The sequence below is a fragment of the Thermomyces dupontii genome (genome assembly GCF_041956625.1).
Source record: "Thermomyces dupontii strain NRRL 2155 unplaced genomic scaffold VTN31scaffold_3, whole genome shotgun sequence".
Classification (NCBI taxonomy): domain Eukaryota; kingdom Fungi; phylum Ascomycota; class Eurotiomycetes; order Eurotiales; family Trichocomaceae; genus Thermomyces; species Thermomyces dupontii.
Genome location: NW_027192309.1, coordinates 2,301,384 through 2,323,844, shown reverse-complemented (window position 1 = coordinate 2,323,844; position 22,461 = coordinate 2,301,384). Strand labels below are relative to the sequence as shown.

Here is a 22,461-nt window from a genome sequence, read left to right as displayed (position 1 = left end):
ACTAATGGCTATCTGCATCTGCATCCACCATGTGCATGGCTTTGTGAACGGCAAATCGGCAATTGGAACTGGTTCTTCAAACACATATGAGCTCAATGCAGACGTCGCGTCCGTACCCCTCATCACAATGGCCCATTTCTTCTCCTGTCACGGTCTTTTTGCGCAACCTGCGCCTTCTGAAACTCGATCAGCACCCTGATTGGCCTGGGCTCTCCAGCCAGCTGTTTTCCGGCGGTCAACAAGCTCAGCGACAACGGGTCAAAGGCGTGGAATGGGCATTGTACCATCTCTTCTCGCTCTGGGATCCAGAGGGCACCAAGAATGTATACTCCAACATGCGTTCCTATCGGCCTGGTGTCGCTGACTCGCTCAGAAATTGCGCCCGTTCTTCCCTCCATTGGAGCCTTTGCAGTCGGTCAATCTTCGTGCGGCTCTCTTCCGAGCGCTCTCGGAACTGAAGAAAAATGGAGATTTGGGACGCGAGGCGATTCTCCGCAAGACAATGCTGGATGATTGCAAGGGAGACAAATTCGAGGAAGTGCTGGCCATCTTCTCGACAATTGTCCTGCGCAAGGTTCTATCACAGAGGCGGCAAATGCCGGAGATGAAGCTCGCGTTAGCAACGGAATTGACGCCGAATGAGGTGACCATGCTCGGACCCTTGACGTTGGCACACATGTCTACATTGAGCAGTCGGACGCGGAGAGGAGCACAGATGCGAGAAGGATACTCTCGTTTCTCGGATCTCCTCAGCGCCAAAGCGCATGCGTTGTCGGCGCGTGCAAAAAATCGCAAGGAGCCGCCCGATGACATTCCGCATCCAGAGAAGTTAGTTCAAGAAGTCAAAACGAATTGGCTTGGGAGCCCGACCTGGGCCGACACCCTACTAGGTGGTGGATCGCCCAGTGCTGCAGATTATTTTCTCGAAATGCCCTTTGAACATGCCTGGAAATGTGCAAGACAGGGCAACATCGATGACCTCACAAAAGCGACGAATACAGATTTGCTTCTAGACCTCGAACACCGGGTTACGTGCTACCAAGCCCGAGTGAGAAGATTGAAGGAGCTTAAAGCCTCGATGGACAGAGAAAAGGATACCAATGGGCGTAGTAAAGGCCCACACAGCCCTGCAAACACAAACGTCCTCACGTTCAGAGACCATCAGTCCATGACTGTGGCCAGCATATCCAAGACAGCACGCCATGGGACGGAGTCACAGGAGCTAGAACGCGAGCATCAAGCAATTCTTACGCCCTTGGAAGATGCCCTGGCCGGAGTAAGGGGCAGACGCTTGACTGCCAGCATGCCACCCCGGTTTCCTCATCGGCGCATTGGCGACTCTCCTCGCGAGGAACGCCCCAGAACAACATCTACTCTTGGTCCCATCATGGATGAGGAGCGGCGTATGCTCTCCCCCTCACCAGGAATCACAGTTACCAGTGCAGATCACGACTCTCAATCTTCGGAGTTTGACGCTGAGCAAACATTCTCCGATCATCAACCTAATTCAGAGCCCGGCGCTGCTGCAGCTAGCGCTGATCAATCTGATCGGACATCTCCGGAGCCAGATGGTCCACCTCTGCCGCAAGCTTCCACTCAAATTCGTCCGGCCACACTTGTCGAACGAACCAGGCAATCGATGTCCCTGCTCCAACCACAATCGAAGCCCCAGGCCCGCAAGCCGTCTTCATCGCGTAAGTCATCGGAAGCACGACAATCATACCCCGTCAACCAATTCGAAACCCCTTCGAAACAAACAGAAAATCGGCCATCACGTTCTGGTGCGTCAACACCTCGCGACAAGCTTTTCTCCGATGACGCAGATTACGCTAGTGTCTTCAAAAGCAGGCCGCGGATTGCCACCAGTCCCTTGTTCTCCCCGGCGGTTCATGTAGGCTTGGAGCAGGTTGGGAGTGAGGACGATTACGACGATGGGGCGAGCGAGCTAGACCTCGCGGGAGACGTGTCGCCATTGGGACGTAAGACACGATGAGGGTGTCTACACTAGGAAGGTCGGGCCGCTCGCGTCAGAATAACTACAGCAATCACCCTGGTCAGGAAACTGACAAGCCGCGCATTGTCACTCTTCCTTTGCAGCCCTGGGCATTAACCTCGAGCAAGGTGCTGAATCACCTGCATTGGCCATCACACGAGGACCGTTTCACTATCAGTCACGGTTTTATGAGTTCAAGATCTTGATGGATAGATTCATCATGTTCAAGCTGAATGTAGAAGACGAATTGACGGCACGGAATCTAGTAACGCGTGACAGACTATCAAAAAGTGACCGCATTGACATCATGTACATCATGGATATTGATACACGGCGCTTCTGATTGTCAAGATTGAGGCCGCTCCGTAGACACGGTTCCCTTGAGCTTTGACGACTCTGTCTCACCTTCTCCTTTCACAGACTTTCCGGGAACGTCAAGTTCTGGATGCTTCGTCTCGGTGTTGCTGAGTCCCTGCTGCTTTGCAGACGTCGCGCCGGAGTACTCTCCGGGACCCCTGGGAGCACGTTGTGCTTTGCCCTGTTGGCAAGCCACGTTAGTTCCACGCATTGTTTCTTTGCGTATATTCGTAGGAAACAGTGTTCATTCTTACCGGGTCAAAGTCTGAGGGCTTCTCCCCCTCGGCCGCCGTGTCGGCCTGTTGCCCTGCAGCCTGTTCCGCAGGAGCGGCTTCTTTCTGCGCCTTCTCAGCTAGGTCCTCGCCATTCTCATCCGACGGCGCTGCTCCATGATCGCCGACCACTGGACGATGCGGGCCTCCGCCATGCTTGGTCTCCGGCGGACCTGAGTTGTACAGGTAGTAAAGAGCGGGGATTGTAACCGTTGCGGAAGCGAGAAGCCTACAATGTTGTCTCAATTTCCATCTCTTACCATCAAGTGAAGAGAATGGGGAGCATACCATGGAAGGTCACTGCCGCTCTTGGGCCCAGGAGCAGCCGTGGCGTACGTACGGTGAGTGACGACACGAGCCACTGCTCCTGTGTTGAGAGCTCCCGCCCGTAGAGTTGCGGTTGTGAGCGAACAGATAACCGAGGGAGAACGGAATCGTAGAAGAGACATGGCGATGAAGAGGAGAGGACTATGGAGCGAGAATGTCAACAACGGGAAGAATCGCTTCAATGATTTGGGTCAATTGTTTAAATCGTTGTAAATGATCCGGCGAGCTTGCAATTCGCCGATGACGATCAGCTTAGCTCCTCATCAGATGATGGCTTGATCACGTAATCACCGCCAACTGGTACATGTATTTCATAGAGGACATTCAAAGCACTACGAGTGCAATTTCAGGGCTTAGGCTTATGAAGACAAATCCAAATTGCGCCGTGATCAATCACTGTCGACGATCTGCTGCGCTGATGACGTTTTCCAGCTACTTGACCTCTCAATGAGGCATGATGTCATCGCATTTCCGGTGAGAGGAGCTGCCCAGGCAATCTTAGACAGACTCCGGGAACAGCAACATCACACATCAATGAACTACAGACTGTTTGATCCATCCAAGAAAGCCATCTTTCACTCTCTGAATGCTTCGAGCCTGAGCCTTGAATAGAATCGAGCTTGACTGTTATGACAGTTGGTCCTTTTCACATGGCTCAAACTTAAGTCCTTAGTCAGCGCAGCTTAGCAAAGATTTGCTATTCCAAATATGGAAGCATATTTACGGTATTCGGAACCCCACGTCCATCCTCGTCCTCATCATCGCTGGTGGCCGCCAGCTTGTCTCATCGACCTCAGCTTTCTTCTCTCTGGCCAGAAACTTCTCGAGAGAGACGTCACTGCCACTCCATTGTGATCCCTTTCGCCCATTTGAACGAGTGCACGCGGCAGGGCTGCGGTGCCTACTTCAACCATGGCCGGCCAGCCCTCATATCACACTGTCAACTCGCTGCTGGTCAAAGTCAGCGACCCGGATCCAGATATCCGGTACATGTCGCTGAATGATCTGTTCGGCATCCTGACCAGTCCGGGCTCGGCCTTCCTCACCCATGATTCCACAACCGCCACAAAGTTGGCGGACACCCTGCTGTCGGCGCTGGACGACCAGAATGGAGAGGTGCAGAATCAGGCGCTGAAATGGTACCGGCTCACAGGCTCGATCCCCAATGGAAAGAAAACTCATCTGACAAGATTTCAGTATAGGTCCTTTTGCATTACGGCTGCCAATCAGCGGCCTGTCGCCCCTCCTCGAGCGCCTGGCCGATTTGACGTCCTCGACGTCGATTGATACCTCCGTGCCTAACACGGCCCTCCGGATGATTGTAAAATCATTACCGTCGCCGCAAACTGGAGTTGCGTCGTCCCAAGAAACGTCTGCAGCTGTAGGCGCCATCTCCAATGTCCTCATCCCTCGTCTCACTGGACAAACGCCGTCGCGGGGTGGTCGACCAGGTTCTGCCACCAAGGGCATGCTGGAAAAGGATCTGGTGAAGGGCTTTAGTGCGGACGCAATTGACGTTCTTATTGAGCTTGTGAACTGCTTTGGGCCTCTCTTGAAAGAGTCCGAAGTGTCGGCCTTGCAGCAGTCGGTCATGACAATCATTGAGAATGACACAGCGGGCACGGTCGTTACAAAACGAGCGCTCCTAGCTCTGTCTGCGCTAGTCGTACATTTTAAAGATGCCCAACTTAGTGCATTCGTCTCCAACCTCATTGAAAGTTTCCGCTCCTCACATCTGACAGTGAACAAACGCCGTCACCTCATCGCGGCGGTCGGAAGCCTCGGAAGGGCGACTCCTGCGAAGTTCGGGCCCTATCTGAAGACATTGGCGCCGTTTGTGCTCTCCGCCCTGAGTGAGCAGGAGATGGATGAGCTTCGCGATGACGAGTCTGAGAGCGGTGAACACGACCCGCAGGCGGACGAGCTCCGTGAAACGGCTTTGGTGACGCTCGAAACGCTGCTGTCCACATGCAGCCAGCAGATGCAGCCATTCCTAATGGATTCAATTCAGGCCGCTCTCCGGTGTCTCAAATATGACCCGAATGTCGCCGTCGAGGAGGATGAGGAAATGGGAGGCACGCAAGATGAAGGAAGCGACGATGGCGCGACCGAGGAGCCCGAAGATGGAGACGAAGATTTTGAGGATTTTGAAGAAGAAGGAGGCTACAGCGATGTTGATGACATGAGCTGGAAGGTCCGACGATGCGCAGCCAAGTTGCTGCACACGGTGGTCCTGACCTCCGGCAGTGGACGACTGCTGGAAGATGGAACATTATACCAGGTTGTGGCGCCGGCATTGATATCTCGAATAAACAAAGAACGGGAGGAGAGCGTAAAGCTTGAAGTCGTGGTCGCCCTTACGGCCCTGATTCAAAAGACAAGTGAAGGCTCAACCGTTGTCGCTCTCAACGGATACCATGAGCCCGTGGGAGGCTCGAAGAACTCTCGGAAGAGGCGACGCCAAGATAGTTTTGCTGGGACTCTCGACTTCGAGCCGAGCATGGGCACCACTTCTGCCATCAGTTCTCCCATCATCCCACCCTCTACTCCAGAGTCCGGTGTCCAGGCGGATCTAACGCGCCTAATCCCTGCGATTGTGCAGAGTGTGGTCAGGATGTGGAAACGAGCTGCCATCCCTCTGAAACAAGCCGCGGTTACCCTGCTCAAGACCCTTGCATTGTCACGTTATGGAGGATTGACAGACTTCCTCCAACAGATTGAGGATCCCATTGTGGATGCTCTAAAGGCTTCGGGATCCGGTGCCACCGTCACTGCCGGCGCGGCCGTCAGCTCGGGCACGCTACAGATCGAAGCACTAAGCCTCATCAGCGCGATTGCTGAAACTCACGTCTCTAATACGCTGCTGCCGTTCCTCATTGCCTTGATCCCCGGCGTGGCGTCCTTGGTCGAGGATCGAAACTACAAGGTGGCCAGTGAAGCTCTGGGTGCGGTCGAGCGTATCGTCAAAGCTCTGACACCACCTCGAGTGCCGGCAAACGAATCGGATAACTTGGATCATCAGCTGGAGAAGCTGTACAGTGTGATCGTCTCTCGCGTGCGCGACACGAGTACCGACCTTGAGGTCCGTCAAAGAGGTCTTCATGTCTTTGGGGTCTTGCTGGCGCGCACTTCTGGGGAGGGAGGCCGTAAATTTCTGTCCGCAGACCAACGGACCCAGGGCCTGTCCCTTCTTGTGGATCGCCTCCGCAATGAAACTACTAGGCTGGCCGCTGCACGTGCTGTCGACGACGTTGCCGTGCTTGCTGCGAGTGAAGATGACATTACGTCTGCCTGGATTAGTGACGTGACTGCCGAACTCGGTGCTCAACTTCGCAAATCCGATCGCACGTTGCGCGGAGCCTGCTTAGAAACTCTTCGAAGTTTGGCCATGAACCCCATCACGCGAGCACACTACGACAGCAAGGCGTTGGTGAACTTGGAGAACTTCCTTCTGCCGCTCATTGCCCCTGAAGACCTCACTCTGCTCGGCCCAGCGCTGATCATATTGGCCAAGATCATACCAGGTAATGCGTCGGAGCTTGTGAACGAAAAACTGAACGTTGCCCTCTGTAACGTCGTCGCTGCTCCGTTAGTGGGTACGGCACTGAAGGCGCTCCTTCTTCTCGTCAAAGTTATCGGAGAGCAAGGCGCCGGGGCCGATCTGATGGCCCGTTTTTTGCGGGATGTCGGCATCAATGGGGAACCGTCCGTCGTAGGTCGAGCGATCGGAACGTTGCTGGTTCACGGTGGGCCAAACCTCGAGGTTAAGATGGATGACTTCCTCACTGAGCTGCGAACCGCCCAGGACAGCCAACGCAAGTGTCTGGCGCTGGCGATTCTGGGCGAGGTTTGTCTGCGGATGGGTGCCGACAGCCCGCTAAAACCGGATTTGTTCATCTCGAACTTTGATTCCAAATCAGATCGGGTCCGCCTAGCGGCTGCCACGGCGCTTGGTAATGCGGCCGCGAGCAATCTCAATGTCTACATGCCAGTAATTCTCGAAGGATTGGGCAAGTCTACGTCTTCCAACTATCTTCTCTTGCACTCAATCAAAGAACTCCTACAACATGCGGACCTCGTGCGCAAAGACATTGAGCCGTTTGCGACCAGTCTCTGGCAGATTCTCTTGAGTGCTTCGGAGGACGAGGACAATCGTGTGGTTGGGGCGGAATGTATCGGTCGACTGGCTCTGATTGACCCGGCGACATACGTGCCGCGTCTGCAGGAGTACTTGTCTAGTAACGACACGACAATCCGCGGGACTGTGATATCAGCGTTCCGCTACACGTTGTCCGATTCGAGCAGCTCTTATAACAATGTCCTGCGGCCGCTCATCGTCCCAATGCTGGTGACCATGCTCAGCGACCGCGATTTGGGCAACCATCGATTAGCGCTGACGACGTTGAACTCGGCAATCCATAATAAGATGGATGTGATTCAGCCATACCTCCATGAGCTGCTCCCGGCTGTGATTGGTGATACCCATGTCAAGCCGGAGCTTATTCGAGAGGTGCAGATGGGTCCGTTCAAGCACAAGGTCGACGATGGCCTGGAGCTTCGCAAGGTTGGTTCCTTATCTCCTCTCACCTGTTAATTGCATGTGCTGATTCTCGTTACAGAGTGCCTACGAAACACTGTACGCTTGTCTCGACTCTGCTTTCTCCCGAATCAATGTGGGCGAGTTCTACGATCGGATCCTAGCCGGCATTGAGGACGAGCAGGATATCCGGACCCTCTGCAACCTGATGACGGCGAAACTCATCTCTCTTGCTCCGGAAGAGACCGCGCGTCAGCTTGATAACCTCTCTGATCGCTACCGCGCGGTCCTATCCTTTAAGCCGAAGGAGAGCGCGGTCAAGCAAGAGCTCGAAAAGGCCCAGGAGGCTTCGCTTGGCGTTCTTAAGATTAGCCGGGAGCTGGCCAAGGCGTTCCCGAACGCCGAAGCAAGCGGCGACCATTTGCGGTGGAAGTCGTATGTTGAATGGATTCGGCAAAACTTTGGGCCACAACTGCGCAGTTTGGAAGCAGAAGCATGACGCCTCGGACAAATAGGGTTATGTATGCCACGTGACCTATCACGTGAATCTACGTAGTTATCTTTCCCTAATCAGGAAAAAATCTGTTGTTTTCGTTATCATCCAGGCTTCACAGCTGTCGACTTCGTAGGTTAGTTAGTTATACGAGGTTATCAGAAACAGCGGGAATGAAGGATTGTAACGGAAGTACTCCATCAGCATCAATGGCTTCATGACGTTGTCTTTGTGACCATTTTCGAGTCTTCCGCTCCTTCAATGCCTTGTCACAGCGGGCTGTGCTTCCTTGGTGATCTGACAATGTGATTGGCCAGAGCCGGACGACGGCAGCAGATAGCGACATGCACCGCTCGATCATCGTCTCTTGGCTTCACATTTGGGGACTGCGCATCCATGATCCCTGCATGCTCTACAGCGGGGATCTCGAGTTGTCACAAACCCACAGCCCTTAGCCTGTCGGTTCTTCTGGCCGTTTTGTTTCTCCCGGACGTATCGGATCAAATTATCAGAAAAAACACCCTCGCGAATAATGGGGCCCTTGCGGGGACAAAATAAACCTAAACAGGGGGGCGTTGTCAAATCAGAGCTGCAGAGAGGATGGTGTTCGCAGTGTCGGTTGATCTTGGGAGCTTGGAGAGGAAAAAAGGGTGTCATATCCATTCTGGGGGAACGGGGAGTGGCCCGTTGGCGTTGGGGAGGCCGCGGCCATCTATCAAGGCATTCTTGTCTCTTTGATACAGCCCGCCATCTTTTGGCCACAATCTTCTGATCTGATACGGTAGGGGTCGCGAGTCGTTCACATTCGAGAGGAACGACGGCTACAAGGGTCCATCGCGCGTGCCACCCTCGGCAAGCTGGCACCTCGGAGCCATGCCCACGAACGCCGGACCCCCGCAGCCGCGGGTGGACACAACCGCCCGCGGGCAGAATGCCTACTCCTTTGTGCAGACGCCGATCGAGTTCGAAGGGGGATCCCGAGACACAGTGCCACCATTGCCGACGACGACGACGATGACAACGACAACGACGACCGGCAACCGCGATGGCAACGCTGGCGGCGACGGCAGCAAGGCCGATGGTGCCGACCACAAACCCGAACATGAACGTCCTACGAGTACGGATCCGGAGAAAGCCGCCGACCCGGTTGCCCGAGAGATTGAGCTTGCACGACAGCTCCGACAGCAGTCGATCATCAGCTTCGGGTCCACCAGTGAAGTCGATCTAACGGCTCAGCATCCGGCCTTCTCGGCGCCGTATGTCCACCGACAAGGTTCGCCGCGACTCGAGCCCGTAGGGTCCGCACAGCCGCTGCAGCAGCCATTGCCGCCGTCGCAATCGTCTTCACCACCGCCGGACAACAAAGAACAATCGAGGCCATCCGCTCCGACTAGTGTCCAGCCCATCTCGATACAGCCGGACATTAACCCGTTGCAGTCGACGCGACGGCCGACGGCGGGAATGGGACGGCCCTGGACAAATCAGAGCGGGAACCAGCACAACCGTAGTAATACCTCGGGGCCCTTTCCGGACCATGCCCCAGGCCAGGTCACCCATCCGGACCTGGTGATTCAAGGCGGCACCTGGAGCACGGGGCTCTGCGACTGCTCCCCGAACCCAGGCACGTGTTGTTTGGGGCTTGCCTGCCCGTGCATGCTCTACGGCCGAACGCAGTACCGGCTGGCTCGCAAGTCCCGACGGGAAGACCCGACGAATATGCTGGGCTACGAAAAATGCAATGGGTCCTGCGTCGCTATGGCGTTGCTGTGCGGGTGGCAATGGCTGCTCGCCACGATCCAGCATACGCGGACTCGCAAAGCATACGATATCGAGGGCGACATCGTCTCGGACTGTCTACATGCAACATATTGCACCTGCTGCACACTGATCCGCGACGAGCGCGAGATTCGGATTCGCGAGGAGACGCGAGCAGAAACCGCCCAAATGGCGGTGTCGACCATGATGCGACCATATGCGGTGCCCGAGCAGATGGTGTATCCGACGAGCAATTGATGATGTCGGCCTGAACTACTGTACAATTCTTGTATGAAGTTGATGTTTGTTATACCCATATGTTCTATTTTGTCGACAATCCCTTCAGTCCTTCCGTTGATGATTCCCAATGGCTGGTGGCTTATCTTGCTTCCCTTGATCTCCTGTAGAGCCTAATGTTATGTGCATAGTTAGTTGATGCCTAAGGCACGAAAGCTTAACCTATCTTAGTAATCAGCCAAGCCCCCCGACGGAAACCCCGCATTTAACCGAGCCTAACGTTTAGATTGAGACACCCCCGAGAAGAGCGTCCGGTCTGGCGCTGTGTTGCACTTCGGCCTGCCGATTCCACCAGCTTCACCTGTCGCATTCAGTGTTTGCTAGACGCCATCGGACCGGCATCATACCACTGCATGATGAGTGGCCCCGTGCTCGGCGCATGAGCGGACCCGCAGTCTGAACTAGTTCGATCCGGCCGCTCGCTTTGCTTCGGCTCTTCTCGCTCGCCACAAGCCCTAAGGAACCCGCCCGCTATCATTGTTTGCCCCCCGACGGGAGGCGATTGCGATACCTAATCCGAATTAATAATGATGGAGCCTCGGAGCGTACTGGCTCCCAGGCCTGGTTACCCCGACAGCAGCACTCCTGCCCCGAGACCGGAGTCGCCTGCGCCGCCTCAGCATCGCCGGGGCTACCAGGCCTGTGATCCGTGTCGGAAGCGCAAGGTCAAATGCGATTTGGGCAGTATGCGCAATCTAATAAAAGAGTAAAATGGAAAGAGAAAATTTGAAGATAGGCTGATGATGCGATTGTAGGCGTTGATAACCCCCGTCCTCCTCCCTGCGTCCGCTGCCGGCGTGAAAGCAAGAGATGCGAATTCTCCGCGACTCGGCGCAAACGCAAGCCGACTGATCGGGAGGTCGACGAGAGTTTACGCCGCGACAAGCGGATGATGGTCGGCGAGGTCGTCTACAACGACGGCGCCGACGGGAGTACATCGCAGGACTCGCCTTACAGCAACGATCCTCGCCGCGCGCCCTACGGAGCCGACAATTCGCCGGCAACGGCGACGGTAAATCCGAGTGCAACCACGTCCCAGTGGCCGCCGCCTCCGCCTTCGTCAGCGCCATCGTACAAGCCTACCTCGCAGAAACCGGGAAAGGATCAATTTTCACCTCATCCGTCGCCTTCTCCGCTCTACTCCGACGTCAGGAGCAGCGCTCGGTCATATCTAGCACAGGGAAGAGCATTCCTCGAGCACAGGTCGCACGTGATGAACAAGACAGCAGCGGATTTGCTGTCGCCGACCATCAGCAACTCCCACGATGCGCTGCATCTGCTGTCGGAAGCGGCGGGCAGGACGGAGGATCTGAACCGCCAAGGGGTGGGCAACGGCGTGCGACAACCGTCATCGTATGGCCAGCCCATAACGGCGGCCAGTACAACGTCGCAGCACAGCCGTAGCGCGGCCCCGAAGCCGCCCCGCTCGACATCGACGGAATCACAGCAACAGCAGCAGCCGGCGGAGTCCCGACAAAAGTCCGTCATTGCCCCTGAGCTGCAAGACCCTGGGTATCTGGATGCGGTCAAGGCGTGGTCGCGTCTGCGGTTCGTCCGTGCGGGATGGTTGACGGTCGAGGAGGCTATGGCCTATATTGCCTAGTAAGTTTATACCTCTTCTGCGGTCGTGTGAAAGGTTTTTTATTTGCTGACACGATGGATAGCTACTATGAGCATCTGGCACCATTGAGCCCCATTGTCATTCCCGACTTTTCTCCTCCCTCGACGCATCGCATGCTCCTGACGGATGAGCCCGTGCTGGCCGTGACGATGCTGACGACCGCGTCTCGGCACATGCTGCCCAAAGGCGATGGCGCGCATACTCGCGGGTACTACATCCACGATCGGCTCTGGGCGTACTTGCGCGGCATGATCGAGCGTCTGTTCTGGGGCCAGGAAAAGTTCGCCGGCAACTCGTACACGACGAGCACGCCGCGGTCACTGGATCTCCGCGCGTACTCGAATCCGGCGCAACACCGAGGTCACTTGCGCTCGCTAGGGACAGTGGAGGCGTTGCTGATTCTGACGGACTGGCATCCGCGCAATCTTCACTTTCCGCCAGGCGATGACGAGAATACGCTATTAGACGCCGATGCCCTGCTTCCGTCGCAGCGCGATGGCGAGGGCGACTCGAAGGGTTCCAATAGCGGACTTGAGGGTCGTCTGGCATTCCAGAAATGGCTCGAGCCTACGTGGCGATCCGACCGCATGTCATGGATGCTCCTCAGCACCGCTCAGGCATTGGCATTCGAGTTGGGTGTCTTTGACGACAAGGCCCCGTCGGGCAACGAGTCGCAGACCGAGCAGGCTCGCAAGCGGCGTGTTCGTCGGCTGATCTTGGTCTACGTCACGCAGAGCAGTGGCCGTCTAGGGATTCCGTCCATGCTGCCGCTCCCTCAATGGAGCCATGACATCAACCCAGTCGAACCGTACAACACATCCGAGGCGGATGCGTCGATTGACCAGATGCAGGAGTTCTGGTTGGCCATCTCGTGGATCATGTATCAGAGCAATCACCTCCTTTTTGCTTCCAAGGAGCAAACTTCGGAGTTGATCAGGACGGGAATGTACAAGCAACGGATTGCAGAGTTTAGTCCTGCTCTAAGAGACTTCAAGACTCGGTTGGACAGTGCACCATGTTGAGTTTTTTTTTTTTTTTTTTTTTTTTTTTTTTTTGGTTTGTGAGTGGACTGTGCTAATGAGTTGCAGTACGGCCGCAAATGCGGCAGATTTTGACGATTGAATATGAGTATACCCGTAAGTTGTCCGATCACCTGTGGGGAGCCTGGCTGATGAATCCAGGTGTCTACGTCAACTGTCTTGCGTTGCAAGCCGTCGTCGAGCGTTGGACTACAATGAACAACGACCCGGCGAACCGACCTGGGCCGGGCAATCCATCATCGATCAATTCCCTGCGTGTGCTGATGGAACTGTACCGTGTTAATGAAAAGTACATTCAGGAGGTGGTTGATGCGTCGCGCAAGATATTGCAGACCGTGCTGGAAGGCCTGGTGCCTGGCGATCATCTCAAGCACTGTCCGGTGCGGACTTTTTTCCGAATTCTTTCCGGCATGATTTTTATCCTCAAGGCAAGTAAGCCGCACACAGAATTGGAGACAACAACTAATTCGACCAGACTTTCACCCTCGGAGCAACCGAAGACGACGTTCGAATCTCACTGGACCTGCAAGACCGCACCATCGAAGCCCTGCGGACGTGCGTCGTGGATGACGTCCATCTCAGCAACACCATTTCACGACTCCTCGAGTTGCTGACGACCAACATCCGCACGCGGTTCCTGCGGTTTGCCCCGACAGACCGAACGGTGGACAGCGACGCGAATGACCGGACGTCTGCAGATAACTCGCGGGTGACCTCGCCGCGTCTCAAAGATGGTGTCGGCGGCAGTCGATCCTGGACAACACTGTACCATAACCAGCCTCCAACATCATCATCTGAGGCCAATCCGAACGCGGGCAACGACCCGCTGGCGTCGATCCCGGCGCAGCCCATCAACTCGAGCACAATCACAGCCTCGACGGCCTCATTCATGCCGCCACCGCCGTCAGTCTACTACAACTTCTACGACACCGCGACGACGACCACCATCAACAATAACCACTCCCCGACGTCCACGACTGCCAACGAGAACCGAACTTCTCCACCCACGCCGAACAACGCCGCGTCATCCACGGCGACCCCCAACACCGACGACCCGGCCAGCATCACCCACAATGTGCCCGAGGGTGGTTTGCCGGACTGGTTCGCGCTGCCGCTCGACCAGTTCTTCAACAGCGCCACCGTGGGCGTGGACACAGGCCTCGGCGGTGCGGGACCGATGGTCGGCGAATTGGATATGCTCGAGGTGCTGCTGAATGAGCAGCAGGATCATCCGGGCGGGGGTTCTTCGTCAACGACTACAGCAACGGCGGCGGCAGGGAATTCCGGAGGAAATTCCACCTCTTCCACTCATCAGAACGGTCACTCATCGAATACCAATGCTAATAATGCCGCTACGAATGAAGGTCAGGGTCAAAATAATGGGTATCTCTGATGGATTGAATGCTGGCGGTCTTTGGGTTGGTTGATGGGTTATGGGCGCATGGGATTGGAATTTGTTTTCCTTTTTTTTTTTTTTTTTTTTTTCGTATTCTTCTATCTTGTGTCGGTTCATAAGTCGTAAGGATAGGATGGATCTTTCCGGCACTGTATGAATGTTGATTATCTGATGAATCGCAATCACTCTTTGGGTACCTTTCTCACTTTGTTGTTCATCATTCCCTTTCTTTGTCCCTTCTGTTTCGTTGATCTAAACGATGTACATCAATCAAGGTCACTCCCACCCACATAGATGGTCAGAAAACTCGACATCAGTCTTTTACTGTCGGCATCTATTTCCTCTGATACTTGGGACATGCTTGCATAACCTGCCATAATTCAACAATATGTACACGCGCATTGGTTTTTTTATCCACAATTACCATTCTATCGCATTCGCAACTTTAGCATGATATAAGTATTTGTTTGATGAAGTAGATTCATTGCCATGCCAGAAAAAAAAAATTATATCAACAGTAACATAACTACTCCTCTTCTCCAGGATGTTTCTCTTTTTGTCCCGCCACCCTGTATATCCCAAATGCGCACACAAACTTTTCATCTTACCGCGAACCTGAGCCCCCTTTCCCCCTGAACGCCAGACCGTGACTAGTTAAAAAAAACAAAAAAAAACTATCAAAAGATGGAGAGGGAGAGGAGAGACGAAGAGAGGAGAAGGGAAAAAAAAAATCATAACTCATGGGTATCTAAACCCCATATCTCCCACTGCTTCAACTCCTCCCATCCTATCCGGCGAACCTGTCGCCGCCACGCGACCTTTCTGCCCCCAGGCAGCGTCTCGATCACCTCGTGCGGGTCGTCCGCGTGGACAGGTGGTGCTGGTTGCTGGGCGCAGAAAGCCACCGCTGGGGAGAGGGACGTCGGCGACGGAGAGAGAGGAAGAGGGGAAAAAAAAAATACATAACTCATGGGTATCTAAACCCCATATCTCCCACTGCTTCAACTCCTCCCATCCTATCCGGCGAACCTGTCGCCGCCACGCGACCTTTCTGCCCCCAGGCAGCGTCTCGATCACCTCGTGCGGGTCGTCCGCGTGGACAGGTGGTGCTGGTTGCTGGGCGCAGAAAGCCACCGCTGGGGAGAGGGACGTCGGCGACGGCCATGACGGGGAGGATCGTCGGGGACGTTTGCCCAAGCTGGATCGCGGAACGGTGCCGTTGACAGTCGTGGAGTGAGGAGGAGCTTGGGGCGCATCCGACGTCCAATCTCTTTGATACCTTGTGGAGTTTGAACATTGTGGCAGGTGGGTGACGGTCCAGCCGGGGCTGTCGCAGCCAGTGGCGGTGGTGGTGTTGGTGGACGCCGCCGTCTGCGCATGGCTGCTGCCCGTCGCGGGGCTGGATTGTGAGCTGTCTTCAGATTCTGCTAACCCTGTTGAGTCATCCACCGGGACCGTGTAAAATTTACCCAAGGCCCATGCCCTGCATCCGAACCCGACAACTTGCAGGTTAGCCGTGCACTGATCCCCAAAGAACTTGGAGAGTCGGTCCTCAACGAATGGATCGTTGAGGAGATCCGCATGGGACGGGTACACTCCGTTGCATTCGCGGGCTTTCTCCGTTACAGGGAGCATCACGCGCATTGCGGTGAGATTGCCGAGGAACGGGATCAGAAGTTGACATGTGTGCAACCCATCGGACTCGGTTGCAATCGCCAGTTGCTTAAGGTTGGGACAGCTGCGGACTAAACGCGCAATCATCTGTCCGGACAGCGGCCATCGGGAGGGTAGCAGGAGATGCTTCAGGGTCGCGCCGTGTTTGGCGAGTATCTGCCCAAAGTACTGATCCCGCATCTGAAGGATATGGTTCATCAAATGCGGATTCGAAGACGCATGGACCAGTTGATGATCCCCGCCAGCTGCAGGTGACCAATCGATTTGCGACGATGCTTCGTACAACCGCGGATTGTTCAGTTGGTCGATCGGCGTGCGCATCGGGTTGACAAAGTATAGTTTCTCCAATCCTTCAAAGTCCGTCAAGTACTCGAAGAACTCCTTGGGCATGGAATCGTGGCGGATCGACCGCACCGATCCTTTGGTCGTGTTCATCTTGGAGGGCGGTGGCACCTTCCGCCATGACCGATCGACAAAACTCGCGTGGGATCCGTCATCAAAGGACGATCCACTGAGGGCGACAAACTCTTCCAATTCCGACAGGTCAACCGCCTCATGGACGTCGTCGGAATGCCGTGCGTAGAGGTTGTACAGGGACATCTTCTTCAGTTTGAGCGGGGACTTATCAAGGATGCACCTTCGAAAATAATCGTGCATGACTACGCTTGGTTCCTGCTCCTCGCGCATCCTCCGCGACCAGTGTAGGGTCAACTCGCGGAGGTTGCGGCTCCGGGCCAAGATGGTCGAGATGTCGTCCGGATAGCAGAGCGGATCGATATGCGTGACCGCCAACGAGCGCAGATGCGGCATTGGCGGCAACATGATCAGCGGCCGGGGGTGACGACTCGAGGGGAATCGAATCCATAGATGTTGCAGCCGTGGCAACTGGGCCAGGCCCACGTAGACGGTCTCGAGCAGTTTGGTGTTCAGCTCCCAGCGAAAGCTCTCCAGATTCGTCATGCGATCGATCGCCGCACGCACCGCGATGTTTAGCATCATGGAAGAGTCCGGCACGCGTCCGAACCGCGCGAGTTCCTCCAGTTCCGGCTCCTTCCACTCGCCTTTCAGGGTGATGCTGCGTACCAGGGTCGCATACGGCCGAGTGATCAGGGTATTCAGGCCCATGGAAAACGGGCTGGCGCTGCCCCAGCCCTCCGGCTGATCATTGCGGAACCGAATCCGGTCGTACGAGCACAGCGTGATGTCGCGATAGAGCTGCGGCAGCGCCATGTAGTGCAGCGCGCGGCATGTTCGGCAGAGGCGAGCCAGGTCGGCGGGATCTTCGACCTATACGCATCTCAGCGACCAGAAGACGCCATAATGAGTTCCCAAACACACTTACATTAGCCACAATCTGCGCAATAATGTTCAGCGGCAGCGCTGTCAGGCCTACTATCGGTTGCTGTGGCCGGCCTGGCTCAAACCCGCTGTTGGGCATGCTCTCGAACATGAAGTTCCGGGGCAAGTTCCCATTGACCGCCGCCATGATTTGCTGCGGCCTGCGTCATTTGAGAACTTCTATTTCATCTTCATTGATTTCTCTCCGCAGTGTGGGATCGCCCGATTCCTCCAAGTGATTCAAAATCATTAATCGAACACTCCCTCCTTATGGTAGTAGTAGCCTAGAGTGACTGAGTCCCCTTCCAGGGAATCCAGGCCCGCTGGGTCCCTCGGAGCGTCTCCGAAACGTGTCATTCGTCATCAAGGTCACCTGACTAACCGTTTTTGGCAACTCGCTCGTTTGACCATCGGCAATCGGCGGTTTCCTTGTTACGAGTACAGTACGAGTACTCGTACGGAGTATTGGAGTTTCAGCTTTCAGGCCATCCTAAGCCCAAGGTTAATCAACCTGAATCTTGGGCAGCTCTTGAACTGAGAGCCTCGAGGCTACGAACGACTATGCTTGCGGTCTCGATTTGTTAATTCAATCATCATTTATGCACTCGTTTTGGCGTATTGGAGCAATTGGGCTCTAATATTGTAGAGTTTTGAAAAATTTGCAAGTCAATAACCCCATCCGTTAGACGTCCGAATGAATGTATGAATCTATGGATGACTAATGACCTAGATACATGTAGAGAACCACCAAGAGAATAAAGCCCCCGAATGGTGGACTGCACAAGAGCTGGACAAGCCTAAGCGAGTGCTGACTAAGCACTACATCCAACAGTTACATACCATGATACGCAATACTTCGTATGTACTTGTACGAAATCCACAACAACAAGGTAACAGAAGACGGTAACGACGTGTAATCTTCTCGACAAACACGAATGGTATCTGATTGCAGGTGGCTTGCAGGGTGTATGTGTCATTGACCTCTATAACGAAAAAAAAACTAAGCCACACAGGAAGAGTTTGTGTGTCCTTTTAAGCGAATATCACATGACCGGTGCCATGTATCCAACCCGTAATGCTCGTAAAACACCGTCTGTAACACCCGTAAATTCCAACAGTACTCGTACTTCGTAATCCGTTCAATACGGACGGAATACGGAGTACACATGCCAAGATCAATTGCCCCCGAGCCAATCAAGAATCTCTCCGAGGCTCTCCTCCAAGTCTTTGTTAACTCGAGTACAGTATGGAGTAACTTACTTGCAAGTGACGATATGCCCATGGTTGATTGCTCTGCACTTTTCGCACGGAGATCATAAACGAGACTTCGCGGTTTGTGTTGATGTTTGGGCCAACCTTGAGATTAACCTTACGAATCCTTGGAGTCCTGACAGATCTCCAAGTTCTTGTCATGGCACTGGCGGTTTGTATAGTTACCTCGGCATGAGGAGTACGAAAGTCTAAAACGCTTAGTTTCATGGAATTCATGCAGGCACTGCGCCATCGACCCAACCTGCAATGGCATCAGTTTGATATTGTAGAGTACTCCGTATAGATTCGACGGAGTAGACTAATACTACGTACGACTTACGAGTAACTGCTAGCCGGAGTTCGGAGTCCAATCCCTCTTGTGGTTGTTTCATCCGCACTCTTCGAATCAGCGGGGATGTGCGGTCCGATTCCGATGCGGCTGCCAAGGGGAACCCAAGACGGCTAGCATGCACGTGGTTTCCCGGGCCTAGCCAATCAAATGGGCAAGGAATATTCGGGATCGTCAAGTACATTTCACAACTGCCAATCGGAGAAGAGATTGACAAATAGGAACTGCATACACCGCATAACTAACGCTTATGCCTGTGCATAACCAGCATAACTGATCGATTGTGCTAGCAGAAAAAACCTGATTTCAATTCCAAAGTGTACCGACTCCCTAGGTATGTACCGAGTAGTCCGGAGTACCCATGCTCGATGGACATGCAAACAGTTCATACCGATGCGCAAGCGAATCAACGCAGCATCACTTGATTATCTTCCCTCCATCCGACGTAATCAAAGTCCCAGTCGCAAAGCTATCCTTCATCGCATACACGTACGCCTCAGCCACCTCTTCCGGCCGACCGATCCTGTTGAGCAGAGTCTGCGACGCCCACTTCTCCAGCAACTCCGGCAACTTGTCCTGGGGCCACCCGTCAAAGAGCTCCGTCTTGATGGATCCCGGATAGATCGTGTTCACCCGAATGGGCGCCAGCTCAACCGCCAAGCTGCGCGTGACACCCTCCAGGCCCGCCAAAAACCCGCAGATCGCGGTCCACTGCGACGGCGGCCGGAAGTGCGTGCCGCTGGAGGTCAGCGTGATCGACGACGTATCGGCAACCTTCAAGTAACTGCGCGCCAGCTTGGCAATGAACAACGGCGCGAGGTAGCGCACGTTGCCGACGTTCTGGATGTATTCAAGAGACAGATCTTCCAGGGTCGAGAACTTGACCCAGTTGCCGGCTGTGAAGACGATGTGATCGAGCAGCGCGGTGCGGTTCTCCGTGGCCTGGTCGAACAAGGGGCGGAGATTCTCCTCCAGCTTCTCGGCGACGGCCAGGTCGCAGGGGTAGCCAGTGGTGCGCGCGTGGTAGTCTGGATCCGGGTAGGCATCCTTGAGCCGCTGGATGGCGTTCTCGACGCGTTCGGGCTTCGAGCTGGAGAGGATCACCGTGGCGCCATGCTCAAGGGCCGCTTCTGCGACGGCGAACCCGATGCCGGACGTGCCGCCGAAGATGAGGATGCGACGGCCCGCAAGCTTGTTCACGTACTTCAGTTGCAAAGGAGACATCGTGAGCCAATTGAGCCGATGAACTTGAGCAATTGGATTCCAGGCTATCGATCCAAAAACTTTGACAACTTTACCACGCTTCTACGACGACTACCCGAGCCTTTTATGTCGATCAAGTGCCTCTCACATCGTCCATCGCGGTCGCGTTGCATCGACGAAGTGTTTCCATATTAGGAAGGTTAGGGCTGTCGGACGAAATTCGTTCCTCGTCCGAATGCACCATTTTACCAGATCTGGTAGGTACTTTTACGCGTTTCGACCGAAGAATCGTCCGACGAAGTTGAACTGTTGCTCTGTCGCTCGATGGGGTCGCTACGACTGACTATCCGACGGAGTAAACGGGCGCATGGTCAAACGGAACACATCACCATACGGCTCAGTCCTTGAATTCGCCAACTCTTACAGCAGTTATGCACATGAACACATTGGGAGCACTAACCAGTAGTACTTGATACCGTGTCCAAAACTCCAAGGATTCTTCAATCAAATAAACGTTGTTCGCCAGGGTTGAGCAGCCCATTAGAGGGTATCTGTCTGCATCTAGGTAGAGTTACTTAGGTACTAGTAGGTACGTACGATTCTTGAAAAGTCGAGCCTTTCTCTCCAACATTCACCCTCTTCGGATAGGCATATCTCCGCGATTCCTGTAGTCTACACTCATAGGACGTAGGCAAAGGATAACCTTGCTTCGGTTTATGGCAGTTGGTTCCCTGTTACCTCATCACTCCTGGAGAGCACCATGTATCACGTGGGCTATGTAACCCTAGCTTCCTCACCCTTGTGAAATGCTATGTACTAGGGACCAAGCCACAACCAGTGCTGATAACAGGTGCTGATGAGAGCTTGTAGTGATTGCATCCTCATCAATTTCAGCGGCTCATAGCTGCAACGAGGACGATTGTATTTAGTTCGTAGGTAGTCGGCCCGATCATTCCAGAAGTTCGGCTAAATTTCGGCGCACTTAGCGCCTGACGGCATCACTGTACAGTATCTTGCATCATGGGTTTGACTCTATTATTATAGCCGCCGGTTCAAGTAGCTGTTTCGTCCGTGCTTCATCTTCCTCTGTCCGGGTTACGCTACTAGTTCCTGTGTCAGCTGCGTGTCCGTTCCGTTTTGTGGTGTTATCTTTCACCCAAACACAAGTCCCAAGGGAGCATGGATCAAGTGAGATACGGAATTGCATTTTCATCTGCTCCTTCCTTGCTGGACGACAGTGCTACCGCCCCTCTGCGTGTCTTTGGTGTGTGCTAGAACACTACATTGTGTTTTGTGCCATTCGGCTCTCTAGTCGAGTTTTTGAGTCCAAGGGCGGTATATAGGCGTGGATACTCCCGAACCGTTTGGTCTTTGGCCAGGAATGATCCGGCAGCGGCGGAGATCAATGGCAAAAACCTGACCTCACTCTCATTCCAGAGCATAGTAGTTACTAGAAGTACTACTATGAAGTTCTAATGATAAAATGGCATTGAACCTCGACGTGAATCAACTCCTGTACACCTCTCTTGGGATCTCCTTTTTCTTCGATGAATGAAATGACAGGTTGACTACACTAAAAGCGATATCGAGGGATCAATTGACGAGATTTTCTTTGCGGATGACATCCCTCATGCACTGCGAGAATGGCATCAGTCAGACGCAGCAAAGGTGAAGGGGATTCCGGTGCCCATGAAGAACTGGAAACTGCTACATCGCAATGCACTAATGGGAGAAAATCAAGAAGCTGTACTCCCAGGTGAAGGTTAACTCCCTTTCTCCTCCCCCTCCCTCCGCACCCGATTCCATTTGAATGCCGTATGGCTCAGTTTGTCCTCCCAGACTCTCGTCGAAATCTATCATAGTGGCTGCGAAGAGCAGCGCTTCCGGAAATCCCTCGAAACCGCCGACCCCGTCCATCGAAGATGCGCGAGAGAAATGGCCGAAGGCAGTCAACGCCGCGAAGCCGAGGTCGAGGTCAATCGGCGGGATGCCGCCGCGGCGCGGGAACAGCTCACCGAAAAGACTTTCAGAAATATTTCAGTAGTCGAAGGGACGGGAAGACGGTGCTGTTGTCCGACGAGGCCGCGATTGCGCGGAGGTATCGCGACCTCAGGTGTGAGGTGTTGCCTTGGGATTTCGATATGGTGGAGGAGTGAGAAGTATGATTCAGTCGGACTGTAGATTATTTATCATAGATGATATATCAATCACCGTTGGAATGTGTATACCTACTGGCTATGACATTTGATGAATCGCCTTAGCGGAAAACAATCCGTTGAGATGGATTTCTCTTCGTTGAACATGCCTTCCAAGGAAGCGTCCCCTTTTTGATCTTTACTGAAGGCTGTATGAATAAATACAGTTTCAACATCGTTTCTCAATCATGTACAAGTAAGGGCAAGTTTGCTAGGTTAAATCTATATCACGATAGATGCAACCCTTTCATCTAGACTACTGTACCCAACATTTTCTCTCCCAGATACTGTACACCAAAAAACTCCACTCCAGCCCAACATATGGGTATATACTATAATACACGCGAAGCCCAACCAAACCCA

The 22,461-nt window shown here is 54.0% G+C and overlaps 6 protein-coding genes across 6 annotated transcripts; 4 read left to right on the top strand and 2 right to left on the bottom strand.

Annotated features, from left to right (window-relative positions):
• Positions 1-86: 86 nt before the first annotated feature.
• Positions 87-1,993, top strand: VTN31DRAFT_4332 (uncharacterized protein; the record flags this gene model as incomplete). Its single annotated transcript, XM_069404709.1, has 2 exons — positions 87-323; positions 374-1,993. 2 exons carry the CDS (start codon positions 87-89, stop codon positions 1,991-1,993), a joined length of 1,857 nt encoding a protein of 618 aa, XP_069261655.1.
• A 346-nt stretch (positions 1,994-2,339) lies between these two features.
• On the bottom strand, positions 2,340-3,071 carry VTN31DRAFT_4331 (uncharacterized protein; the record flags this gene model as incomplete). The annotated part of the gene is made up of 3 exons (XM_069404708.1): positions 2,340-2,531; positions 2,605-2,851; positions 2,911-3,071. The coding sequence occupies 3 exons, from the start codon at positions 3,069-3,071 to the stop codon at positions 2,340-2,342; spliced, it is 600 nt and encodes a 199-aa protein (XP_069261654.1).
• Positions 3,072-3,861: 790 nt separating this feature from the next.
• On the top strand, positions 3,862-7,985 carry VTN31DRAFT_4330 (uncharacterized protein; the record flags this gene model as incomplete). Its single annotated transcript, XM_069404707.1, has 3 exons — positions 3,862-4,088; positions 4,147-7,513; positions 7,569-7,985. 3 exons carry the CDS (start codon positions 3,862-3,864, stop codon positions 7,983-7,985), a joined length of 4,011 nt encoding a protein of 1,336 aa, XP_069261653.1.
• An 867-nt stretch (positions 7,986-8,852) lies between these two features.
• VTN31DRAFT_4329 (uncharacterized protein) lies at positions 8,853-9,992 on the top strand (the record flags this gene model as incomplete). Its single annotated transcript, XM_069404705.1, has 1 exon — positions 8,853-9,992. One exon carries the CDS (start codon positions 8,853-8,855, stop codon positions 9,990-9,992), a length of 1,140 nt encoding a protein of 379 aa, XP_069261652.1.
• Positions 9,993-10,558: 566 nt separating this feature from the next.
• VTN31DRAFT_4328 (uncharacterized protein) lies at positions 10,559-14,085 on the top strand (the record flags this gene model as incomplete). Its single annotated transcript, XM_069404704.1, has 6 exons — positions 10,559-10,715; positions 10,787-11,633; positions 11,696-12,669; positions 12,741-12,788; positions 12,834-13,120; positions 13,168-14,085. 6 exons carry the CDS (start codon positions 10,559-10,561, stop codon positions 14,083-14,085), a joined length of 3,231 nt encoding a protein of 1,076 aa, XP_069261651.1.
• A 5,032-nt stretch (positions 14,086-19,117) lies between these two features.
• On the bottom strand, positions 19,118-19,924 carry VTN31DRAFT_4327 (uncharacterized protein; the record flags this gene model as incomplete). The annotated part of the gene is made up of 1 exon (XM_069404703.1): positions 19,118-19,924. One exon carries the CDS (start codon positions 19,922-19,924, stop codon positions 19,118-19,120), a length of 807 nt encoding a protein of 268 aa, XP_069261650.1.
• Between the last annotated feature and the right edge of the window lie 2,537 nt (positions 19,925-22,461).